Source organism: Palaemon carinicauda, chromosome 5 (genome assembly GCF_036898095.1).
Source record: "Palaemon carinicauda isolate YSFRI2023 chromosome 5, ASM3689809v2, whole genome shotgun sequence".
Classification (NCBI taxonomy): domain Eukaryota; kingdom Metazoa; phylum Arthropoda; class Malacostraca; order Decapoda; family Palaemonidae; genus Palaemon; species Palaemon carinicauda.
In genome coordinates, this window is record NC_090729.1 from 111,844,146 (window position 1) to 111,870,391 (window position 26,246).

A 26,246-nucleotide genomic window follows, 5' to 3' on the forward strand; every position below is an offset into this window, starting at 1 on the left:
ACCAAAATGTCATTGGCTGGGAACAAGGCCGAATTTGTTCCCATCTGATTAATTTTCACACAAGCATTGCTACTGTTGGTTCCCTGGATGACATTAGGCTGGGGAGACTGTTCCCCCATTCCACCAGCTACAACTGCTGTGGCTGCTGGACTGGATACTGGCCCATATTTACGTGGGCATTGCCATGACAAGCAGTCGCAGGCTGTGCCATAACATTGGGACCATGGCCCATGTGGTACTGACCCCCTGCCATGTTGTTCCCTTGTTGCTGTAAGTTCATGTTGATATTGGGCATGACGTTCATGTTAGCTTGTCCATGCATGTTCATGTTGTGTGCCGGCATGTTCTGTCCTTGCATAACTTGCATTGTACATGGCCCTTGAGTTTGCATCATGCAGGACTGCTGTTGCTGTCCTTGCTGAACGTAATTGTACTGGTGCATAATCTGCAGCTGGCCACCTTGCATTTGTACATGCTGCACAGCGTTCACTTGCTGGAAACTTTGTACAATGCTGGTGTTTTGATTACCGGTAGTATTGTACACACCCGGGTGCATACCACTGATGTTATTGGCTGCAGCTGGCTGAGATGCCATATAATTTGGATAATTGTTCATGTACTGCTGGTACGGTTGGTGCTGCTGCTGCTGTAGATTTTCAAGTTGCTGTTGGTGGTGCTGCTGTTGCTGTTCATTCTGACTATCGGAGCTTAAACTGCTACAACTAGACTCGGCCGTTTCCGACCTCACTGAATCACACCGCGAACTAGTTCTTGGACGAGCAACCACCAATGCATTACTATTATTGTTACTGTTATTATTATTGTTATTACTATTATTATTACTAGTATTATTATTACTATTACTATTATTACTCATCACTTGGTTATTCATCATTTGATTACTCATATTCATCATGGCATTGTTTTTGCCAATATTGTTGACTTGCATAAAACCAGCTTGATTCTGCTGTTGTGGTTGTGATTGTTGTTGTTGAAGCTGCTGCACATTCTGCTGCCTTCCACTTTGCTGTTGTTGTTGTTGCTGCTGCTGCTGCTGCTGTTGTTGCTGTTGTTGTTGTTGGACTTGCTGCTGCTGTGATTGCTGTACGGTGACAGTGGTAATGTAATTGCCACCTGGTAGGTATTGCAAAGCCTGACTCGCAGGGTAACAGTTGGTAACCCCGTCCACTCCATTGTAGAGTTGCTTCTGATGCAATGGGTTCGACAGACGAAAGCCATTGGCCATGTGCGGATTTGTGGGCTTGACCGGATTCGGCGTGATCAGGGCGCGGGGCACCCCCTGCACGCCCCCACCGCCGCCTCCACCCGGTCCCCCATTCTGGCCTCCGCCTTCACCTGCCATGTAGACCACCACATTGTGCGGTGGTTGGGCTTTACATCCACCACCAGCACTGTCTATTGGTGCCTGGGACATGCTGCAGCAGCCAATCCATTACCACCATCACTGGCCTGGAAGGAAATAGAAAGAGATAATGGATGTCAGTATACAGTAACACTTGGGGTAAACACCAGATACATTGAAATGTTTGAATTTATCATTTAAATATGCAACATGAGACAAAACAGTATAATGTAACCATTAAATCTTCTGAGAATTACAAGTAAAATCAACACAATGAACTTCCCATAAAAGTGATAAAAATATTCTTAATTAAGATATGAAACCACAGATTTAAATAGACACTAAAATAAACTATAGGATGCAATTACCAGACCTAGTTCATTCAAAATTCTATTCTTTGCACCAGATATGGGCTGATGTTGCAAGGTTATCAATTACTGTATTTTCTTTCTGGTGTGCTTAAAAGTTACAGCACCTCCTGGGTACTGCGAGTAGGCTAGCAACTTACTAGGTGAAACAATCTTAAAATGACAAATTTCGTAGATAATTTGTATTTTTCCTACCATACAAACCTTAGCTATTTACGTGGGGTAGCGCGATAGCGTGTCGGCGAGCGACCCCATGTAAATAGGGTGGTTTGTATTAGGTTACGGAACAACATATTTTTACAAGCTATGTTCTTTTCCCTTAAGCCAAGACGACACCAAAAGGTGTTACCCTTGGTGTTTTTTTTTTTTTTTAAACCCACACCATGTCTCCCTGAAATTCGTTGGCTCAGAAAACAACGACGTGTGATATTTCTTTGTGGATAACCAAGATCTGATCAGATAAAGCGTTGCTGAACTTAGCAAAACGTTAGTCAATCGTCATATGGATGTACTGCTTGTTTGCACAACTATTTTTTTTTTTGTGAGGCATTAAAGGTTCATAAAAATCAAATTAACAAAATCACATACAGTATTTTGATTGACGGTACTTTAACACTAATCAAATCAACCAATGATGAAGGCATAAATATTAACAAATGTTTTTTAACCTCGTTTTCATAAGTTTTATAATATAAAAAAGGGTAATTAAATGCGCTATTAAATTACGATAATAACACCGACAGACACTTACATATAATACAACTGTGCATGTATGAGTTTTCCCTAGTGCTTAAGCGTTTAAAAAATGTGGGGATTATTGCGACAGCGTTGAAATCTCTAAGGGAAAGAATACAAGTGAACCCTTAATTAAAAAGGCAACTCATGAATGGTAGAGGCAAGGGACAGCGACATTGCTCTCTCAAGCAGGAAAAGGAAAATGCCCTAGACACTGACCATATTACAAATGACCAGCGCCCAAGGCCCCCTCTCCACCCAAGCTAGGATCACGGGGTTCAGGCAATTGCTGCTAATGACTCAGCAGGTAGACATGTAGGCTCCCCCAAACCCATTAACCTTAACACACAAGAATGGTAAGGTTGCAGCCACTAAATGAACTAACGAGGTTGAGAGGGACTCTAACGCTCGCCTGGCGATCACCAGTCAGTGACGTTACCATAGAGGCCACCACAACCCTTCTTAGTACAATTTAAGACAATTGAAAAAGCAAAGATCTTCCACAGTCATGTAGAACAAGTCCAATCACGCATGAACTAAAGTCCATTTTCATTCATCGAGGCAGATTTGCACCAACTCGCAGCGGTGCCCTTTTAGCTCGGAAAAGTTTCCTGGTCGCTGATTGGTTAGAATTATCTCGTCCAACCAATCAGCGATCAGGAAACATTTCCGAGCTAAAAGGGCACCGCTGCGAGTCGGTACAAATCTGCCTAGCTAAAAGAAATTGACTATAGTTGACCCAAGCTTGCACAGAATGGTGACCTCAACCTACGACACCAACTAAAGTAATTAAAATGAATGTAAACATTCATCAAACATAACAAATACAGTAACAATTGTTATTTTATACTTTAACACTCATTGCTTGTTTAAACTACCAAGGCTGAATGCACAGAAAAACTCTGTAGAATGTTCAACATTGATCATTTTATTGATTTATTAATACCTGGGTCATAGGACCCGGCACAAGGCACAGATAGATCACTCGGTGCCTATTTGCAACTAAGGGGAATATCTTGCAAGTGCATTTTGAAGTAAAGACAACTTGGAAGTCAAGATGGAAGAGAAATGGGAATACCTAAAAAGTGGGTGTAGCTAAGAATCAAGGGGACGATGCAATGATAATAGTACTAATTAATGTGTACAGTGTGCAGCGTGAGCTGTACTAAGGGCACTACTATCACTCTTTCTCCCATAGGGAACGTTTAATTTCAAGAAATACAGAGCCAATTCCAGTGAGGGTATAGCTAAGAATCAAGGGGACGATGCAAAGATAATAGTACTAATTAATGTGTACAGTGTGCCACGTGAGCTGTACTAAGGGAACTACTATCCCCCCTTTCTTCCATAGGAAACGTTTAATTTCAAGAAATACAAAGCCAATTCCAGTCAATTAACACACTCTTAATATTTACTTCCTAAAATCAAATTTCACAACGTGTTCTTTTTATGCGAAGAAACATTATTATGATGAGACCTAATAATCCAATCAAAACAATTATTTTATAAACACCTTAAGTGTTTTACCTTTATTTACATGCACGGCTACCAATTAAAACTGTAGAGCAAGCTATTGAATCCTCCCGTAACACAACGCATGAATTTGGAGACTGAAAACACGGGCTTGAACAGATATTAATTAAAAGTAGTAATTTAGTGGAGCAAAATTCTATAAGGGAAGGCCTGGGAATACGAAAACTATGGATATAGTAACAGGAAATATGATTTAAATATCTTAGCATGAGTGACTGACGTCTAAGACAGCAAGATTAAGACCAAAGAATTATTGGAATTTCTTTAATAAAAATCAGATTTAAGAGAATTCTTTTAAGATCTAGTTCATATTGTGAGGAAAACAAAATGTAACCTACATAACAAAAATAGAAACGCAGCTGTAGTTACACCGTAAATAACATATGTCGTAACTTATCAGGCTTCAAAATCCAGTTATAACTTTGTTGATAACAGACGTCGTAATTTTTTAACTGCTCAGTTTCGAATGAAGTCAACACCCGGAGGCCAGCTTCCACTATGGTCTTTCAGAAATGAAAAGCAACAGAATACTATACATATATATATATATATATATATATAGATAGATAGATAGATAAATATAAATATCATAATCATAAGCCGTAATTAGTCCACTGCAAGACAAAGGCCTTAGGCATGTCCTTCTACTCCCGCAAATTTTCATAGCTCGTCAATCTATTGTCTTCTCTTCCTTTCCCTACTTCTTTTGCATAGCGTCCATATATAGAGTCACTCATTATATGCCCTGCCTACGTCAATTTCTTTTTCTTACATGTTATTAGAAGATTCTCTACTTTATTAGCGCTCGTATCCATGCTGCTCTTTTTCTATCTCTTAATGCTATCCTCATCATTATTCTTTCCATAGCTCTTTGAGTTATAATTAGCTATTTAAATAAGCTTTTATTATATAATATATATATATATATATATATGTATATATATGTATATATATATATATATATATATGTATATATATGTATATATATATATATATATATACATATATATATACATATATATATATATATATATACATATATATATATATATACATATATATATATATATATATACATATATATATATACATATATATATATATATACATATATATATATATATATATATTATATACCGTATAAAATAATTGATGTTAAAAATGTTTAACCTTTTGAGATTGATTAAGCAGGAGTCGATATATGAAGTGAGAGTAAATAATATGACAAGAAATGAGAAAGCAAGTAAATGATGTAAGATGGATTAACATAAGTGAAAGAGGGAAAGAATTTAAGAAATACTATTGGAATTCAGGTGTTTATGAGGTAAAAGATGAAGGCCTACGTAAGGTTGGATAAATAGCCTAAAATAACTACTGGAAAGGAAGAGCCCTTCGTAGGAAGGGTATGCAGGAGGGCGTATAAGATTGCAGAAATGTCAAAGTATGAAGGGTGTTGACCTGCTGGTGTTATAGGATTCAGCAATTATAGTATGAATTCAAATGCCTCATGATTAGAGGATAGTATTTAGGCTATAGTATAGGCACTGTGAGTCAACTTGTTTGCTTGAAGGTACATTCGGCCACACTATTCCATCTTATTTCTCTTCCTCTTGTTTTTTTTTTTAGTTTTTTTAAGTTTATATAGATCATCATTTTAATGTTGTTACTCTTCTCAAAACAGTTTATTAATATTTTTCCTTGCTTCCTTTCTTCACTGGGCTATTTTCCCTGTTGGAGCCCTTTGGGCTTATAGCATCCTGCTTTTAAAACTAGGGTTGTAGCTTGGCAAGTAATAATACTACTACTACTAATAATATTAATATGCCACAACTTATTACGGAATACTAAGTAACGTAAGAGTAATATACATGCAAACATTACATATATCGATACATAATAGTATTTAAATCCCTGGCTTTATAATCATTTACATATGCAGATATCTCTATTATCTACTGTATTTATCTTTTTTAATGAACCTGGTAACCTCACGAGAGCACTGCCATGGGCAAACGTACTGAAAATGATCTCTATGAATTAAAGATGCAGAACTGGGTTCTCGAGAAGTGGATTATAAAACTTATTTGCTTCGGCAAAAACTATATAAAAAGAAAGAATTACTCAGCCGCTCCATATTTGGCAAATCAGGGACATTGTATATAACAACACTAATTAAGAAGTGACAGATAATAGCCAGCAGGAAAAGGGAAATGGGTCGTTGTTCCACACAGGTGTGTGTGAATGAATATCTATACACACACACACACACACACACACACATATATATATATATATATATACACATATACCCCTTGGCTGCTGAATGGCATACGCTTCCCCCCTTAGTGTCGGGCCATAATTACTAGTTTTATTAAATCAATCAATCAATATATACACACACACACACACACATATATATATATATATATATATATAGATTGATTTAATAAAACTAGGAATTATGACCCAACGTTAGGGGGGAAGTGTATGCCATTCAGCAACGAAGTGCAACTCTTGAATAAAAGTTAAGATATTTGCCGCATGATAGAAGAAAAGAAAAGGGAAACAGGTGTACAGCTAAAAAGTGGAATTTATGGGCTAAGCGCCCCCCCCCCTTTAATTCCACTTTTTAGCCAAAGTATACTACGTGAGGAACACTGACGGTACTACACTACATAGTATAACATACTGTACATACAAGTGTATATGAAATTCTTTTGGGAGGAGAGAGAGAGAGAGAGAGAGAGAGAGAGAGAGAGAGAGAGAGATAATAAATGCCTTTAAAATACATTTATGAATATCGTCCGACAATACGCGGCCCCTTTATTTATGATTCTATTTCAATAAAACGTGAAAAAAATTACCCAATCATCCCTTAAATCGCTGACTAGAGAGAGAGAGAGAGAGAGAGAGAGAGAGAGAGAGAGAGAGAATAAATGCCTTTAAAATACATTTATGAATATCGTCCGATAATACGCGGCCCCTTTATCAATGCTTCTATTTCAATAAAACGTGAAAAAAATTACCCAATCATCCCTTAAATCACTGACTAGAGAGAGAGAGAGAGAGAGAGAGAGAGAGAGAGAGAGAAATTATACATAGGTACATCCTTATATGTAATGAAAAAAAAAATATTTACAATATTACTTTAAACCCTATTCTACATCTATGTAAATTACGTGGAAACTCCGTCAACATAATATACCATATCTCTCAACCCCCCCCCCCCCGAAAGGTTAACACTAACAAAACCTCAAAAAAGCAAACGTTGAATCCCAGCAAACGTATCCCGCAGAAACGTTCCCACCTGAAGCTCGTTTCATTTCCAGAGCAGGAAACGAATAGCATTACCATATCGTGATAAGGCAGTTAATTACAGCGAGTTGGAAAGGTATTTGCCTGACTATCTTCAATGACTTTCAGCTCGTTATGGAGATTCAGTCGTTATTCTTCTTGGTGATTGGACGTTCCTAGTGGAATTATCTCATACTTCAAAGTTCATATCTCCAGCTCTGATATCAAAGGCTTGTCTGCCATGAATCAGACCCAGACAGTGACTGAATTTACCTCTAAGGTTAATGACTTTTAGAAGGATTACTCAATCCAGTAAACTATATTACATCGGGGGAACACTACGGGTGTCTGGCTAGATAATAAGTTGTGTATTTGTCTGTCCCCTAAAAAGAGAGAGAGAGAGAGAGAGAGAGAGAGAGAGAGAGAGAGAGAGTTTAGGACAAAAAATCTGCCTTGAGTTCATGAGACCAAAGATTTTCTTCAAAAGTTAAATACAGATTTAAAATGAATATCATATTGTGTGAGAGAGAGAGAGAGAGAGAGAGAGAGAGAGAGAGAGAATTTGGGACACAAATCCGCCTTGAGTCCAGGAGACCAAAGATTTTCTTCGAAGGTTAAATAGAATTTAAAATGAATATCATATTGAGAGAGAGAGAGAGAGAGAGAGAGAGAGAGAGAGATGAATCTGGAAAAAGCCCCGTGCTGGGGTCAAGGAGATCATTTAGCAGTCGCAAATGGGGGGGCCTTGTCCTGGAGTTATGCTATGAAGTAAAAACTCAAAAGAACAGGGTGCAGCAGAGACCTAAAGAAACGCTGTCAGTGCATGGCCATAACTCATTCCTTCCCAAGTGTATCACAGCCACGGTCCATACACGAGTTGTATCTGGACCGTGATCACAGTAGGAAAAGTAAAGCAGGATTTACACGGTCGAGCGGTTCTACTGACAAGTGTTTGAGGTGATGTTCGAAGGTGTTCTTCGACAACCGAATACCCCATTCGGTTGTCGAACACGTTCGCCGAACGGTTCGAAGAAAGTCTGTTTTCGCCTAACCTTATGCATTTGTGGTTGATTCCACCTCTTTGAACCGTTCGACAGTGTAAACCCCGCTTAATTCTGTGTATCCCCCCCCCCCCCCCTTTACACTGAGACTCATCAACGACCTTCCACTTGATGTCAAGAATAGCAAAAATGTGACAGCTTTCAAGAAAAAAACCTGAAGACTTATCTTTTTAGAAAGTGTTATGATAGTGACCTGAAAACTATTAAGCCTGAATACAAATGCTAGCGAAATAACTGATAAGATACAGAGAAAAATATTAACTGGAAAGAAATTATTTTCACACATTAAGGCCCACCTGAACAGACTTTTAGTGTCTGATGGAGGGCGAGAAATAAACCCGTAAAAATAAGTATTACACAGTACAATTTCTAGCCGACCTATCGGCCTCGGAACCAAGAAACCACTGGATCCCACCTTCCACAATATCTCTAAATCTGCCACTTAACATTTACTTGTTTCATATATGGCCACTTATGACCACAGACATCAACAAAACTTTTATTTTTTTCAAATCCACAATATCTCCTCAAGATATCTTGAAAGATGCGCATTACCTAACATCGGATGTGATTAAGTCATAAACAGAGCAGATTCTTTAAAAAGTAGACACCAGCAAACCCTTTATACCTATAATAAACAAAACAGCAAATCTTAAAAAGTAATTCTAAACTCTGCACTTAATCTGAATACTACAAGACTCAAAGAGTTACCCAACATATTCTAGTTTCGCTATTAAAAAAATATCGCAGTAAATTTCAGTCGCCAGATTTTCTTGATATTCTAACCTTCGGCTGAACACAACACCAGCTGCAAAGACATTACAAGCATTGTAATTTACTGAGTCGATGCAAATATAAAATCAGGAATTACGACGTAGGGCACAGAGTCCTAGACAAAGGCTAAACAAAGTACATAAACATTAAGCGATCAAAATTGAATGGTGTGGGATGTTTAAAAAATACAAGATTTTAATATGGCATGGGAATACTGTAGTGCTTCAGGAAGCAGTAACTAGAGGGACACACAGTAGAACGCAGACCTCCACCGCGGTAGCTTATTTCTTGACCTTTGACTTTAACATGTAATAATTGGCGTGTGTTTTCATACACTCAAATATGAACCATATTTGAAGTCTCTGTGACAACGATGTCCAAACTTATGGCTGATTACGTGAATAGGACATTTTGCTTGACCTTTGACCTTTCAAAATCTAATAATTTTCAGCTTTTTACATTAAGATAATACCTGTAAGTTGCAATACTTCACGATTAAAATTGTGGCTCAGGAGTTGTTCACACAACCAAACACACACAAAAAGGAGGGTGAAACATTACCTCCTTCCAACTTCGTTGGCGAAGGTAATAAAAAGGGTCAAAGTTGAATACATTCGAAAATCCCACGATAATACACAAGAGGTCAATAGGACGGGCAACCGAATGCCCTTGTCTAACCCAAGAATAATAGAGTACTCCATTAATCCTGGTCCAACCAAGCCGAGAAGAAGCAATGACAACAATAATAGAAGGCAACAAGAAAAGCACTCAGAGAGTGCAGACCTCCGTCCGGCAGCTTATTTCTCGAAACCAGCTTGCCATACCCAGAATCAATTAAGACCGTAGGCGTATTTGAAGTTAATGTGACAACCGTGAGCGAACTTTGGGGTTAAAGTTAGGGTTAATTCAGTGGACCTTTTGCTCGACCTTGACCTTGACCTAGGAGCTTCATAACTGAATCACTTCTACATCTCAAGATAATAATATATTCCTGAAAGTTTCATTACTCTCCGAGTAAAATTGTGGCCAGGAAGTTGTTCACAAACAGACAAACAGGGGCGAAAACATATCCTCCTTTCAACTTCGCTGGCAGAGGTAATGAATTGAGTTTAATCCCGAAAGAGGAGAGGGATGAAGACCGTAAAGGTCCCGAAAACCTGAATCATGAACAGACTTCCACTTGTGAATGAAAACAAGTTTAGAGAAGATGGATCAAAACTGATGAATGGAGAACTGGCACCAAGATAACAGGTCCACTTAATAAAAAAAAAAACTAAAAAAAAAAAAAAACTAACAGGAAATACCAAAGAATGATCATACTTTAATACGTCTCTGCAAGATCTTTATACTAAATTTATTTTAATGAGGCGCCTTTGCACTAACTCTCTGAGGTGCCCATTTAGCTCGGAAAAGTTTCCTTCAAGCTGATTGGTTAAAATGATTTTCTCCAACCAATCAGCTGGTAGAAAATTTTTGCGAGCTAAAAGGGCACCCCTGATAGTCCACTGACTATGCGTCTCATTAAAAAAATGAGTATAGAATATAGAGCAACGTTCAATATATCAAAAATTGAGGGAAAAAAATATAGCAAAGGTACTCGTAAGAATTTTACTACGACGGCAGACAATGTCTGGTTTAGAAAATGTCCTAATAATAATAGAAAAAAAATCAGATGCCAAGATTAATATAAAATACCTGCTGTCCTTATTTTGTCGAGAAAAAATTGTTTAATGACATCGAGTATCAGTTGCTTTAGATTTTGGTGATAATCGACTACTCTTATCATCTCCGCCAACGAAGTTGGAAGGTTATGGTGTCCAGGGAGTCCAGGGATTTGTTCACAAACAAACGTACAAACGGGGGCGAAAAAATAACCTCCTGACATCGTTGGCGGGGGTAATAAAGCAAGCAAATCCCACGATATGGTGAAGGGGAGAGGGAAAAATTCGTTGCGCAAACGAACGTTGAACAAAATCCCATGGCAGGGTGAATAGGAGAAGGAAATTTTTCGTAGTTCAAACGAACATTGAACAAAATCCCATGGCATGGTGAATAGGAGAAGGAAATTTCTCGTAGTTCAAACGAACATTTGAACAACCTCGCAAGAAACTCGCAATGGGAAAGAAGATGAGCTACACTAAATCTTCCTCAAGAGTCCGACAAAAGCATCGAAGGAGACATTTATCGCCCATTCTCCAGCTAATTGAGTGCTAAATCTCAAAACATGCAAAGCCGGGCATGAGGAGCCTTTATACCTCATTAATTCCGCCGGGTTGCAAAAGCGCGCTTGAGTTCAAAAGGAAAACAATTAATTAGTTAGATCTAGTGACTTCTGCCGAATCCAAAACCACAACTATAGTCCATTTCTTTTAGCGATGCAGATTTGCACCGACTCGCAGCAGTGCCCTTTAGCTCGGAAAAGTTTCCGGATCGCTGATTGGTTGGACAAGATAATTCCAACCAATCAGCTATCACGAAACTTTCCGAGCTAAAAGGGCACCGCCGCGAGTCGGTGCAAATATGCATCGCTAAAAGAAATGGACTATAAAACAGTAGATTGTTTTGAAGTGATTATTGGTATTTTTCTCAAACAAGCCCACAAAATAACTTCGACAGGGTCAAATATGGTTAACTAGAGTGGCACTCAGTAGAGCGCAGACCTCCGCCGCTATAGCTTATTTCCCGAGTTTTGCTGGACCTTGACCTTAACATGTATTAAATGGCGTGGATTTTCGTGCACTAAAATATGAACCAAGTTTCAAGTCTCCGTGATTACATGAATTGGACATTTTGTTTGATCGTGACCTTGACCGTCAATATCTCCGTTTTTAAAACAGTAAATGCCTGGGGAAACGTGTTCCAAATTTTTTTTACAGTTTATAAAGCAAAATTTTAACTGTTGATTTGTGAAATGAAATTAAGTCCACCATATAATCTAAATTAAATCGCCCTCTACATAAATGTCCGGATTTTCCAACCTGGCCATTAGCCATAGGATTTGCTGACTATTCGTACTACCAATAGATTAAGGGATGTGAAGTTGTTTCTATTTGCCTTTTATTTTACTGGAAATCACATTAAAAGTAATCCATGGCATACTTTTGTTATTCAAAGCGAGGATACGTATATATCCTCCAACATAACCCAGTGACAATTAAATATCCTAACAAGCTGCAACCAAATAGAATGTTATTAAAAGGTAATTATAGACGAATTAAACTCAATTAAAAAAAATAGAGGCACTCAGAAGAGCGCAGACCTCCTCCGAGGCAGCTTATTCTCGGCCTTTTGCTTGACCTATGACCTTGACCTTCCAAAATCTAATCATTTCCAGCTTCTTACATAAGTTAATCCCTGAAAGTTTCATTACTCTACGATTAAAATTGTGGTCAGGATGCTGTTCACAAACACACTAAAAAGGAGGTAAAAAATACGTCGGAGTAAACGAAAGTCTGTTAAAAGTAAGAAAGAAATCGTTAATAAAAGATGACATAGTGCTTCAAACTGAACAGTATAGGCCCCATTCACCGAAGAATTCTTCAATTCTTCAACGAAACCATATAAATTACACTCGTAGAAAGAAAGAAGCCATAACGAATGTAATGGTTACGCTTCTGGCCAGCAGTGGAACTGAAGAATCAAGGGCTAATAAAAAAAATCGTGTAAAAACTTCCCTGATCTTCCTTTAGGAATCTTGTCATGATTCCATTTGACAAATGGTTTACGTGTGACTTATTAAATAGCAGTATTTTGGGATATTCTTCTCAAAAGCCTTTACTAGTAATGTGTCACTGGTCTTGGAAATATGAGTACAATAGGTTATGCAGATGATACTACTCTTGATGCTAGGACGTTACCCAGTTCTTGCAAGTGGCTTTCTCAAAGAAATCTAACAAAAATTCCCCTGATATGTTAATTTCTTCATGTGGAAGCATCATTATTGAGTAAACTTGAAGAGCTAGTCTATATTAACAGAACCTAGAATGTTTGTGACCTGACGTGAACCATAATTGTGAAATAGTGCAGACTTTGCAACAGAATGTAATGTGCCACTTGCGTAACAGTTAAGAAAATTTTAACTAATAGTTTTACTTATTTCCTTTCCTCACTAGGCTATTTTCCCTTGTTGGAGCCATTAGGCCTATAGCATCCTGCTTTTCCAACTAGGGTTGTAGCTTTGCTTGCAATTATAATAATAATGACAGTAATAATAACAATAAACCACAATGATTATCATCACCACTAATACTTTTCATGTCAAAAATCCGACATACAAGAAAAATAAATATGACGAAGTGCACGCAGGTCAAGAACTGGCGAAAACTGACTTATAGCCCATTTTGACTAAAACTGCATAAGGGTACTATACTTCTAATCATTTAGAAGAAAAGAAAACCCAGTCACCTTAAAAAATATATGGAGAGAAATAATGCTTTTAGATTAATAAAAAACGAAGCAAACTACAGTATATTACATGAAAATACCAAGTGATAAGTGTATCCAAACAGTACAGGAACCTTTCCTCAGAGCTACAAATTAAAAGAATTACCTGAAACAATAGTTTATTGTATCCTCAACTACACCAGGAATCATAAGCAACTTGAAAGCAATTTTCTGGAGATATGACCAAGTTTTAAACTAAGGACAGGCCAATCCAACTGAGAGAGAGAGAGAGAGAGAGAGAGAGAGAGAACTCATAGATCTCCTGTAAATATTGAAATGCATAACATTAATGAAACCAGAGAGAGAGAGAGAGAGAGAGAGAGAGAGAGAGAGCTCATATCTTTCCAAGATTATGTTGAAATACAGAGCATTGAAGAGAGAGAGAGAGAGAGAGAGAGAGAGAGAGAGGACCATGAAGCTATGGATAGGTCACTATCATATATTGTTTTTTGAGCAAATTTATGCCACAACTCAAACCAACAAAACACTTGCTCCTCAACTTACAAATTCAATTGGTTCCTAGAAGTTATTCGTAATTCAAATTTTGGTAAATTTTTGCCTAGGGTAGGCCTATGCCTAACCTGAATCCCATGCCTATGATTTCCCAGCTACAGAAGTCAACAAATAATCAGATTTCATATGAAATAGATATCAGGTTATATAAAATGTCGTTTAGCTTACTGTATTAATTGATATAATATTGTTTGACTACATTATTTCTTTATGTTATCTTTGTTATTTTCCATTGGATTTGTGTCTGTATCTCTGAGTGTTAACAAGTTGAGGACCTTTCTGTAGTAGCACCATAGAGAGAGAGAGAGAGAGAGAGAGAGAGAGAAAAAACACGAGCTTGTCCATGCTTCCAAGTCTTCATTATAAAAAAATACTTTCCAATATCTATACTGGTTAGAATTGGTTACTGACTCACATGATATCTAGCATAATTCATGATACTTGAAAATCTTAAAATTTTTGAATACCCAGTTCTATTTAAAAGAGCTTTTGTAAAGGGGCAACTATTCTATTTGATATGTTCCCCTGTCAGCTTACAAATCAGCTGATAAGTGGTTAAAAATAATTCCCTTGCAGCTAGTAACATCAGAAGGACAGATGTTTTCTCAAGAAGTTTATAATCATGGGTCCATGCAAACCCTGACACCACCCAATATCTCAATTCAAATGTTTGCTTGAAGATGATCTGTAAATTCTGGACTTATAATCATAATTCTCCTAAATTCTCTCCGTTATATTTATACAGAATCTCCCTCATTATAAAGTACCCATTTAGAAAAATCAGAGAAAGAACAATTAAACTAAGATAATTCAAAATCTTCCACCTTTCTCTAAATGATGGGGCTGGAATATCAGGATAGAATCTGTAAAGCAGCAAATGTAGGCTATGTTACCCAACAGTACAAAGAAATTTATCAACATCCTAAAATGCTTTAAAGTAATTAAAAATATCCAAATGCTGGATGAAAACAGTTCAAAGACAGATAGTACGTAAGTAAAATAAGAACACTAAATAATTGCAGAGCAAAACATGCATGTAGAAAACCTGAGACTGAATGGCAACTATTAGATACACATTAAACAAAAGTTTAATCAAACACCTCGTATCAAGTTCACCTCAACATTTACTTTCACTGAGTTGGTAAGTGACTAAATAAAAATTATTACCAGACCTTCCATGTAGCCTAGGTGGTTTGCACCAGTGCAAGGGTACAAATATGTGATGATTATAACATGAAAAAGAATCTAATGAAATCCTTCAATTAAAATTATCGTAATCAAAATACCTTTACGATATTGTTATAAGTGCCGACTGCTTTTAAATGAACCTTAAAGATGTAGTTAAAAATGATGACAACACTAATGGACCAGAATGATTATGAATAAAGTACAGCAATGGAATCATCATCATCATCTCCTCCTACGCCTATTAACGCATAGGGCCTCTGTTAGATCTCGCCTGTCGTTTCTATCTTGATGGTGAAGCAATGGAATACTGTTCTTAAATGCATACTCATTGAACAAAACACCACGAAAAAATAAGTACAGTAGCGTGACACTAGTCTGTAAAAAATCACTGAATGCTATTGATTCTAAGGATATTGACAAAAATAGCCACTTTGTATTTTGCCTAACTATACAAACCAGAGTTCTTTACATATGATAGAATATCGACGAAGCTGGAATATATGCTAATTAACCTTTTATAACGAGCTGTAAACAGGTGACCATCCCACTGCTTGCTAACTGAGCACTAACCATTGCAAATACAAATTATCTGCATACAGTATTTGTCATTTGTTCTGGCACAAATACAAACTCATCCTTAGGTGGGAGGAAGCTCCTATTCCAACTGACTGGGTACTTATCCCGAGCTATCACAAACTTGTACCCAAATAAAGTGGAGTAGAGTAAAGGTTCTTTGTACCGGTGGTTTGGCAATAACACCAGGTCCATGGCCCGTGCAATAGAGAAAATCTGTTTTGTAATAATGAGGCATATATCAATGGGTTTTAATGATTACAACACACTTCCCCTCATAAGGAGTGTGGGGAATGACACTTCTATAACCTCTATCATTGATTGCCAGTGGTCATGTGAGGAGCCGACGCAGCTATACCACCTGCAGTACAGTCTCTACAGGTCCTAGCAAAAAACTGTCTAAGGATCTGTGGGTTGATTCCCACATGTAATGGGCAGTAAAAGTTGTCTGTCATTTCCACATGTCTGCCTGGAGTATCTGCATCACAGAGAAATTCTTACGGAATGCCAGGGTCGTGCTGACTCCTCTGACATCATGAGCTCTCCCTGGGGCAAAAGGTAAGGGTGGTTAATGGGTATGGTTAATAACTTCTCTTGGCTAAGAGGAAATGGTGTTATTGGTCACCTTCTTGACTACCCTTGTGCAGACGAGGAGGTGCTACAGTAAGATAGAGTTGCACACACAAGTTTAAGGTAACGCCATAGCGTCCTCGCACGAACTGAAATGAAGAAAACCTGGAATCGGAAACCAACAGATTCTGAGTTTTAATATAAACTCAGGGACAAAGGAAAACGAGACCTGTCTCTAACACTTGGTATGAGTTACACTGAAGGAGAGACAATGAAATTCGCTAACCCATTTGATGGAGGCTAAGGCATGCAAGAAAACCCTTTTGAGGTTAAGGTTCCTGTCTGAGGCAAGCTTCAACAGTTCATAAGGTGCCCTCTCAAGGGTCTGCAAGACTTTAGTGACATCCCAGGGTCATCGGAGGACGGCACAGCTCAAAATCCCGTATGAGCATAGTTAGTTCTGCCAAAGCGGAAATATCAACTTCTTTCATCATAAAGACCTGGCACAAGAAAGAGAAAATCTTTTAATGCTGATACTAAGCAGAGCTCTTTTCCTTGGAGGAATAGTAAAAATCCAGCTAACAATGGAATAGACGTACCGAGAGGAGAAACACCCCTTCCATGACACCAACCACAGAATATAGCCCACTTAGCTTGGTACACGTAAGTTGAAGATTTCCAGTGGTATCCAGACATCTTTCGTAAAACTGCATGCAAAAAATCATAACTCCGAGAAATGTTGGATAACCTTTATGCATGAAGCCGATGAGATTTCACTTAGCTGTGGAATATCTGGGCGTCTTGGTTGGCACAACAGGGCGGGAAGAGGAGGCAATTCTCTAGGAGTCTCTATTAGAAGAAGGGGAAGCAGAAAGTCCAGGTACCAATCTACCGTACTTGGGGACATTTCAGGGCTACAAGTCATAATGAGGTTGAAGGTAGAAGGACTCGGTTCAAGACACTCCTTATCAGGCAGAGCGACGGAAAAGCATGGACGCCAATATTGTCCCAGGGGTGCTGGATGGCCTCCTCGAGTGATGCTTCTGGGTCTGGCGCTGGTGTGCAGTATTTTGGAATATTCTGATTTAGCGAGGTAGCAAGACCAATCTGACAAAACGATGGTCTTTTTGCCTGGAATAAAGCAGGCTGTCAGAGTGATCAAGTAGAATGATGGCCACTTGTGGATTTCCACTGCTAGTTGGCAAAGCTGCAGAAAAAAGTATTACATTGTTTGTTTATATGTGCCACCATGGAGGTGGTGGCGCTCATCAACACCGAATGACTACTCAAAAGAGGAAAAGTGTGTTGGACAGCGAGGAAAGCTGCTCGAAGCTACTACATGTTGATATGGCATCGACATTCCTGACTGGTTCATTTTCAGATGCTAGCTGTTGTAGGGGGAGAGCTCTCCAACCTTTCTTTGACGTGTCCATGAACAAACTAAGTTCTAGTAGAGGAAATACCAGAGATGAGCCCTTACAAAGATTCATCTCATCAAGCCACCATTCCAGATCGTGTCTGGAATATTCCCTTATTGAAACTAACGATCGAGGAAGGTAGCTGCTTTGTGACCACTGTCTCTTCAGATCCCATAAATGGAACCACAGGTGGAGACAACGGTTCAGAAAAAGATGTTCTAGGGAGGCTGAGTGTCCCAGCAACTTCTGTCAATGCTGTGGTGGCAGATGGGGTTGTTGAAGGAAAGGGAGAGCCACCTCTTGAAAGCATACCAGTCTATGTCAACATCCATTCCCAGATAAATTGGTCTTTGTTTGGCCACTAGGATCGACTTCTTTCGATACACCACGATCCCCAGATCGTGACAGAACGAAAGAAACTTGTCTCGGTGAAGAAGAAGAATGTCCTCAAAGATTAACCAATAGTCCAGGTAACGCAGAAGACAAATGCCATTAGTGTATGCCCATGCAGATACTTGAGTAAAATCTCTGGAGAAATTTGCAGAGCTGCTGAGAGGCCAATGCAAAAAAACCTTAAATTGGTACACTTGTTATGACATATCGGAGGTACTTTCTTAGTCGGGATGGATTAGAACTTGGAAGTTTGTAACCTTTAAATTGATCGTCATCATGAAGTCTAACGGCCTGATCGCCTGCCTGACTTGGAGTCTCCATCTTGAACGAGGTTTGTAGAACAAACTCGTTCAGGAATGAGAGGTCTATGACTGGTCTCCAGCCTCCAGACGCATTCTTTACAGGAAAGTTGACTGAAGAAGCCTGGGGAGATGTTGTCAACCTCTTGGAGAGTGTCCTTTACCAGTATGGCCTGAACTTTGCCTAGCCCTGAAGGTAGGATGATGACACTGCTGGTAGTCGAATCTGAGGGTTGATGAATGAAAGACGGTACCTGGACTGAAGAATGTCTACAGTCCACTATTCTGCCCTGTGATACCCCCACCTCATCCATCAGGATTGCAGGATTTCTCCCAAAGGTGGCCTAGTAGAGGGATTGCCATCTATATTGGACACGCTGGCCTCACTTTCCTCTCTCACGTTGATTGCACCCTTGACCCTTCCAGCTCTAAAAGGGCTGCTGCTGATCTGCTTCGTGCCTCGAGTCAGAAGGGGTGGAACGAGGGCCCTTCCTAGGGATAGGCTTCTGTGCCTGTCGAAAGAGAGATGATGATCTCGAGCGATTAAAAGTGGAGGAGGACTGTGCATAATTAAGTCCCAACTTGCCTTCCCAAATTCTCAGCTACAGTATTGCCTCTACTTCCTCTGTCGGGAACAGAGGACCATTTACTGATGCATTGCAGATTCAAGATCTGGAGGCCACGGCTTCCCGTCTCTTCAAAATCCAGTTCCCCACTGATGGGTGGACTGATTGGTAAAAAAAATTGGACCACTTTAGGCCCTGTTAAGATGATGTTCTTGAATGACTTTCTCCAATCAGTGTGTCAATTCCTCACTGTCGGCCAAAAACACTACCATAACAGACCAGTGGTTGATCCATGAAGAAGACTGAAGAGTGATCATCACCGTGTTTTCCATGTTTATCACCACATTCACTGTAAAGATGACATGCTGTGATGACAGACGCTCCACTGTGACACCTGGAGTCAAAGAGAAAACTGAAGGGTTGAGAATAAGGGTGAGAGAAAAGCCTCCTGGGTGAGGATATACTTCATTTGCCGAGAAAAAACTGGAGGATCTCCCCTGCCTTTAGAGGATCATTCCTCACAGAGACCTACGCGTTGACCTTGTCTAAGGCTTCCTGACCACAAAAGTTATAGATGCGGCATGGTGGCCATAGGTGCACAGCATAGTCTGTCAATAGCCATTTTCCGTCCCTTAGGAAGACGGCAAGGGGCTTCCCAAAGACCATTCACCCAGTGCATGCAGGCCAACATCTTCAAAAACGTGGGCTCTGACTTGCTTTCCTCAGTGATTTCTCTCTCCAACACCCACCTAGCCAGTGTAGGGAGAGGTCGAGAAATAAATATGTTTCATGATCCTCTAAAGTTCCAGGATCAGGTCTGCATCCTGAGTCTTGAATTTCCTGGGAAGCCAGAGAATCTTTTTCTGGGATGCAAAGAGCCTTGTTCTATAGAATGGAACGACGATCCCTTTCTTTGAGATGTGAGCCCTTAGAGAAAGGTGAGCAAGGGTTAAATGGTAATCTCATATCCTCTGAAGTGTCAGGAGACTGAAGATCTGAACAAAATCTGTTCCGTTCTGAAGGAGACTGGAAACGTTCCCTACTGTGAACTCTTCAACCAGTAGTTGTCAACATAAAAAACTACTGTGGGTATCTAGAACTGATGAATTCAAGGACATGGGTCATATGAGAGAAGCTGACGCAGCTATACAGTACCAACTGCAGTATAATCGCTACAAGTCCTAACAAAAAATGTGTCTAGGACCTATGAGCTGATTCCCACATGTAATGGGCAGTAACAGTTGTCTGTCATTTCCAGATGCCTGTCTGGAGGGAAGTCTATTAAGTGGACATTCAAGTTCAATTCATAATAATGAGCTTGAGGGCATGCACTCTAGATCTCACAAGCTTGAAGTCTCTTCTGAAAGAGGGTTCTTGATTAACCTCCATCCCAGAAGAGAGCCATAGGGGGAGTCTGGGCAATGAGCTACATCTGTGTGACATGTTAGGTGATGAGGCACGTGGTGGGATGCATGCACTGGTGCTACTACCACAGGCTCAAGAGAGGATGGTTCAAATGGATCAAGATTAGTTTATCCACATGCGAGCTCAGGTGTGTGTGTGTATGTGTGCATGCTGACAGACAAGTTACTCACCAACACAAAAGGCATTACACGAAGCATGCTGAAATACTGTAGTGCATGCAGGAGACAAGCTAACAAAAAGTATGTCTCTTCAGTAGTGCATGCAGGAGACAAGCTAACAAAAAGTATGTCTCTTCAGCTAGCCTCTACAGGTGAAACAAAGGCTGATGTGATGGCGGATGGTTTCAAAGGGAGAAGCCCAAGGAGGAGAGACTCTCCCTTCACTACTCTCGATGGAGATCAGCCAAACATGTACAGCGCCAGAACAGAAACACTCTTCTGCAATTCCTTCAATGCAAGCACTGTCAACAACAACTTGCAGTCACAAGGAGGCCTATAAAACTCACAGGACATCATCAACCTGTAAACAATATGATGAGGCTTCCTCCCTCTATGGGGAATGGGAAGGTCTTCCAGGCTTGAGACTTGACCTAAAGTAAAAGGTCACCACTATTCTCCATCCAGCTTTCGGAGGGAAGGGTTAGAGGGAAGCATACTGGGGTCAGAGGAAGAGGTTGGAATTTCTTCCACTTCACAAGGATGACCCCTAAGTAGGAATCCCTTTTGGATCTCTTCTTCCTCCTCCTGTCATAAAAAAGCCACTGAAAGGGTGACCACTCCTGACACTCATCACAAGGAGATTCCTGCCTGCAGGAATGTTCTCTGCAGGTAGGGCACAACAGTTGGGAATCCTTCTAAGCAACCATGAAGGTGGCACAAACAATCACTAACACTGGAACGAAAAGGCAAAATGAGTTAATAAGCCAAACCCTCCAGCCAGTGGAAGCACGTCCGTCCTCAATGACCACTGAATGCTCACTGAGAAAGCAGGGGAACAGGGCTTTTCTGCTTGCGACCAGTAACACCTCATTATAAAAGTTTAACTGTCGTATACTACAGCTGATATTCTATCATGTGTAAAGAACTAGGGTTTGTATTTGTGCCTGAAGAAATGTCTTATAAATGCTGGTTTGAAAAAGAGAAAATGAAATATTACAATACTTGAAAAACTATAAAAAAAACGGGTAATATTGAACAATAAAGCAAGGGTTAGATGCTGTATTACATCCTATCCTTGTCAGCCTACATGAAAAAGGATGTAAAATTCATACACAGTATCATGTTGTACAGTACATTAAAATAGTTTACGATTCCTGAAACCTTTTCAAACATCATGGTTAAGACTTCTGGTATACAGGGAAATCTTGGTCAAAATACTGTTGGAGTTTATCCGAGGAGACAAAAGTCACAAGGCTTATTATTCAAAACCAATAAACTGCCATTGCAAGCCGGGCATTCTGAGTTATTGGGTAACTACCAAATCAATAGTACTGTACAATACAATATTTTATCCATACACCCGAACAAAGGACAGGTGCAGCTCTTAAAAGTAAAAACTTCAAAGTAGGGCACACTTACAGATATACAGAATCAGTAAGGACCTTACAAATGATACGACAGAAGGAAAAATCCTACTAGAATGGAAGCCCAGCAAGGAATTAACAATGCTACTTGCAGACTGTCTTTAAATTTCAAGTTATATCCTCCAATAATTTAAAAGTGATTACACACAGTACATTCACAATGTTTAGAAAATATGATGCCAATGGGAGTGCTTTAAATGATGTCTAAACCAAAATTACTAATGTACTGATGTGATAGATTGAACATACAGTACGATAAAAGTAAACATGTTGAAAAAATGGCTCCTAAGCACAACTATAAATTCCTCTCATCCACAACAGACATAAAGGGGATTCTTGACTAAAAGCAATGGGATAGTTGCTCAGAGCTTAAAGGAAATACTAAACTGTATGCAATTTGAAAAGTAAAAGAAATAAGGGCAACATATCTGAAAAAACTCAATGGCACCAAAAGCACAGATATGTCGCTATTAAAAGGCAAGACATCAAAGTAGATGTTAGCAATGTAACTTAATTCACACCAATAGAGTAAAAATGTGATATGAAAAATATCAGAGCCTGAGTTCCTCATTTATAACAACTTCCACTACCAATACCACACAGTTACACAATAAACTAAATGTAAAGGAGGCATCGTAAAAAGATTATATAAAGGAAAGAGGAACATAGTTTATGTAAAAGGCTAAAATTTTGGTGGTTTGTGGCTGACGGGACTATGCAAAGAACCTGTACTAATGAAAAGCATGAATAAGAAAAACTATCTTTTCTGGTGTTGTAACTGCAAGTCATGATATTCCTATTTTTTATTCAAGCACGAGTTATTAACTTTTGCAAGACCACTTATGACCCTGTTGAACAAAATGAGAGATGGGACACTATTCAGATATTATATAAAGTATATATAATATTAAGTAGCCTATGCAATAATAAAGGCATATCACAATTAATTGCCATGACCATGGATACATAACCATTATCTTCAAAGAGCACATTGCAACCATAAATACAGAAACACAATTCCACGAACCGGAACCTCAACAACGAAAGCCGTACATTACATAAGAAACAGTATAAGCTATACAGAAGAGGAGCTGTTTGAAGAAGATTGCCCCCATTAGGCAGAGGAACTGTTAACCTTCAAATGGGCAAAATGGTTAGTCATTGTTCAAAAGCTTTTCATTCGAATTGAAATATTCAATAATATCCTTATTACTGATGGTTATTCGACTTTCATCAATGTTGTTCCGTTACTGAAATGACCAACTATAATTTCCTTTACTGTATTTTAAAGAAAATATATTATACTGTATTTATAACACTCTCCGTTCAATAACCTACATGGCTGTTGTTACTCATCTGAAGGTAAAAAAATAATACCAATATAACACTAAACCATGTACCGTTTGTCCAGAATGCTTAATTGCAAGCAAAAAAGAAGAGGGGCCCCATTCAGCGGAGAGAACCCAAACCTTCAAACTAGCCAAACTGGGACCCCTATTGTCAAAAAAGTGGTCATTAGGATGGCAATGATGTTATTGAAAAAGACAATAAAGGATAAACATAATGAAATACTGTATGAAAAATGCTTTCTCTTGATAAACTTCCCTTGGCTTTCTATCAAGAGGAACTGGAAAATTACTTAAAAAGGTGTGCCACCCCGAGAAAGGATTACCCCTGTACTGACTGAACTTAACTGACTGCCTATCTAAGCTAGAATAAATTATAAGATATGTGCAATACCTCATCAGGTTATCAAGGAAATTTCTAAACATCGTGCAGCCAAAAAATCTTTAGAGAATAGTTATGGATGATTTCAAATAACTGGAGACAAGATGAACCTCGACTTTGGGTTCTGTATTTTTTCAAATATGTGACCCAAGGATTGCATAAAAACATCTGACTTTACATCAGAACGACTGATGATATTAAGGCTTTTAAGACATCCAGGACTTTTTTTCTACTACTGTATGTGCTAGGATACCGTCGATTTGACAATTAATGCGGATTACATCATATGATTCTCTAAATATATACTTAACGTATGTGACAAACAAACTTTGTTGGTGCTGCAAAATTTACCTGTATGACAGGCCCAAGAAAACATTGCTCAAAAGTTGTGAGGTAACTAAGGTCCAAATAGCATGCATTGGTAAATATATGATACTTTAATTACTAGCGAAACTGGAGTTCGCTATAAGAAATGGGCGAGTGCTAGCTAGTTTGGTACTTTTCTCTATATGTTTAATAGGAGCTGACGCATGCTTGGTTTCTGTGCATTTACAATGATGTATCTGTCAGGTGGTTTTTTAAACCAATTAACAGCTTACAAGTATTTCTTCATAAGTTTCTGGATGTTGTTCTACAACAACCATTTTTTTCCATTTTCCCTTCAGTTTCAACTTAACCACCATCACGTTTTATTCCAACTGTGACCAAGTTGTGGAATGATCTTCCTAATCGGGTAGTTGAATCAGTAGAACTTCAACCCTAATCGGGTAGTTGAATCAGTAGAACTTCAACCCTAATCGGGTAGTTGAATCAGTAGAACTTCAACCCTAATCGGGTAGTTGAATCAGTAGAACTTCAACCCTAATCGGGTAGTTGAATCAGTAGAACTTCAACCCTAATTGGGTAGTTGAATCAGTAGAACTTCAAAAGTTCCAAGTTGCAGCAAATGTTTTAATGTTGACCAGGCTGACATGAGTTTTTATATATGACATATCTATTTAGACGTTGTTAGTAGTTTATATATGACATATCTGTTTAGACGTTTTTAGTAGTTTATATATGACATATCTGTTTTGATGTTGTTACTGCTTTTAGAATGATTTAATGTTAATTTGTTATCATCATTTGTGTATTTCCTTTCCTCACTGGGCTCTTTTTTCCCTGTTGGAGCCCTTGGGCTTATAACATGTTGCTTTTCCGACTAGGGTTGTAGCTTGGCTAGTAATAATAATAGCAATAATAATAATAATAATAACAAAGATATCTCCAAGAGGGAACTTGACGGAAGTACATCAATCTACTTCGAAATTGTGTAAATTCGTTTACGTCAGAAACTGATTATGGTGGAAATGCTCCCTGTAGTGTGTAAAGGTAAATAATGCCTCAAGGGTCCGATTCTGACTTAATTTTTTAGGGAAGGCCAGCACATTTTCTACGGCAAAACTTCTGTAAAGATTATAAAAAAAAAAAAAATAAAAAAAAAAGGGAAAAAAAGATGGTGTCAATCATAAGGTAAGGAATTATTTGTGATTTACTTTTTCATAATGTGAGGATTTATTTGTGATTCACTTTATCATATGGTAAGGATTTATTTGTGATTTACTTTTAGCTTGTGACCTGGGGAGGAGGATCTAGGGGGGTTTGTTCCCCCGGGCTAGGGGGTTGTGACCTGGGAACTACTAGGTTAGGTTAGGTGGGTTTGTTATGTTCTGTACCCTCTGACAAACCTCAAAAGTGTTAAATAATCAGTTTTTTTTTTTTTTCAGTCACTTACATGAACCATATAGGCCTATTTTTCCAACTCGTTATCTTGTGCTTATTTTGCATTTCTGACCATTATTATTGCTGCAAATCACTTATTTATTAAATTTCCCCACCCAAAAGAACCCTGGTTCCCCACTGGGATCCCCCAAAATTGTCTTAACATAAGGGTGTCCAAAAACTCATGGTCATAAATGCATAAAACACAAGATAGCGAGTGGGAAAAATATATGGGTCATGTATTTGGCTATAAATTAAAGTATCATATATTTACCCATGCATTGTGTATTCATGTAAAATAATTAACCCAAGAGTGTAAAGACATGGTATTCGAATATGGGACTAGGCTATCTACCGATTACAAAAATGCTTCTTATAACGAAAGTCTCACTTCCAACACTACCTACTTAACCGATTGCCAAGGGCAACACTTAAGTGTCATCATAGGTGCAAGGAATATGCCGGAATGTTCGGTTTGTGTACAGGTGAGTTATGAAAATTAATAAAAAACAACTGCAGGAAGCTGTTCTTACATGCTAAAGATAAAATAATATATTAGAATTGCACAGCCAATGCACGAGAAGCATTACTCATTTACTCTCACTGGATATGAACTGGGCTACCGAGAAGCACTACTCTCACCCAAACATGCCGTAACC

The 26,246-nt window shown here is 38.7% G+C and overlaps 1 protein-coding gene across 1 annotated transcript in view; it reads right to left on the bottom strand.

Moving 5' to 3' along the window:
• LOC137641399 (signal transducer and activator of transcription A-like) overlaps nt 1-26,246 on the bottom strand; it is a 27,493-nt gene continuing 1,247 nt past the window's right edge. The window contains exon 2 of the mRNA XM_068373921.1: nt 1-1,470. Within this exon, the coding sequence (XP_068230022.1) occupies nt 128-1,435 (1,308 nt within the window). The 5' untranslated portion in view covers nt 1,436-1,470 and the 3' untranslated portion in view covers nt 1-127. The remainder of the gene's footprint in view (nt 1,471-26,246) is intronic.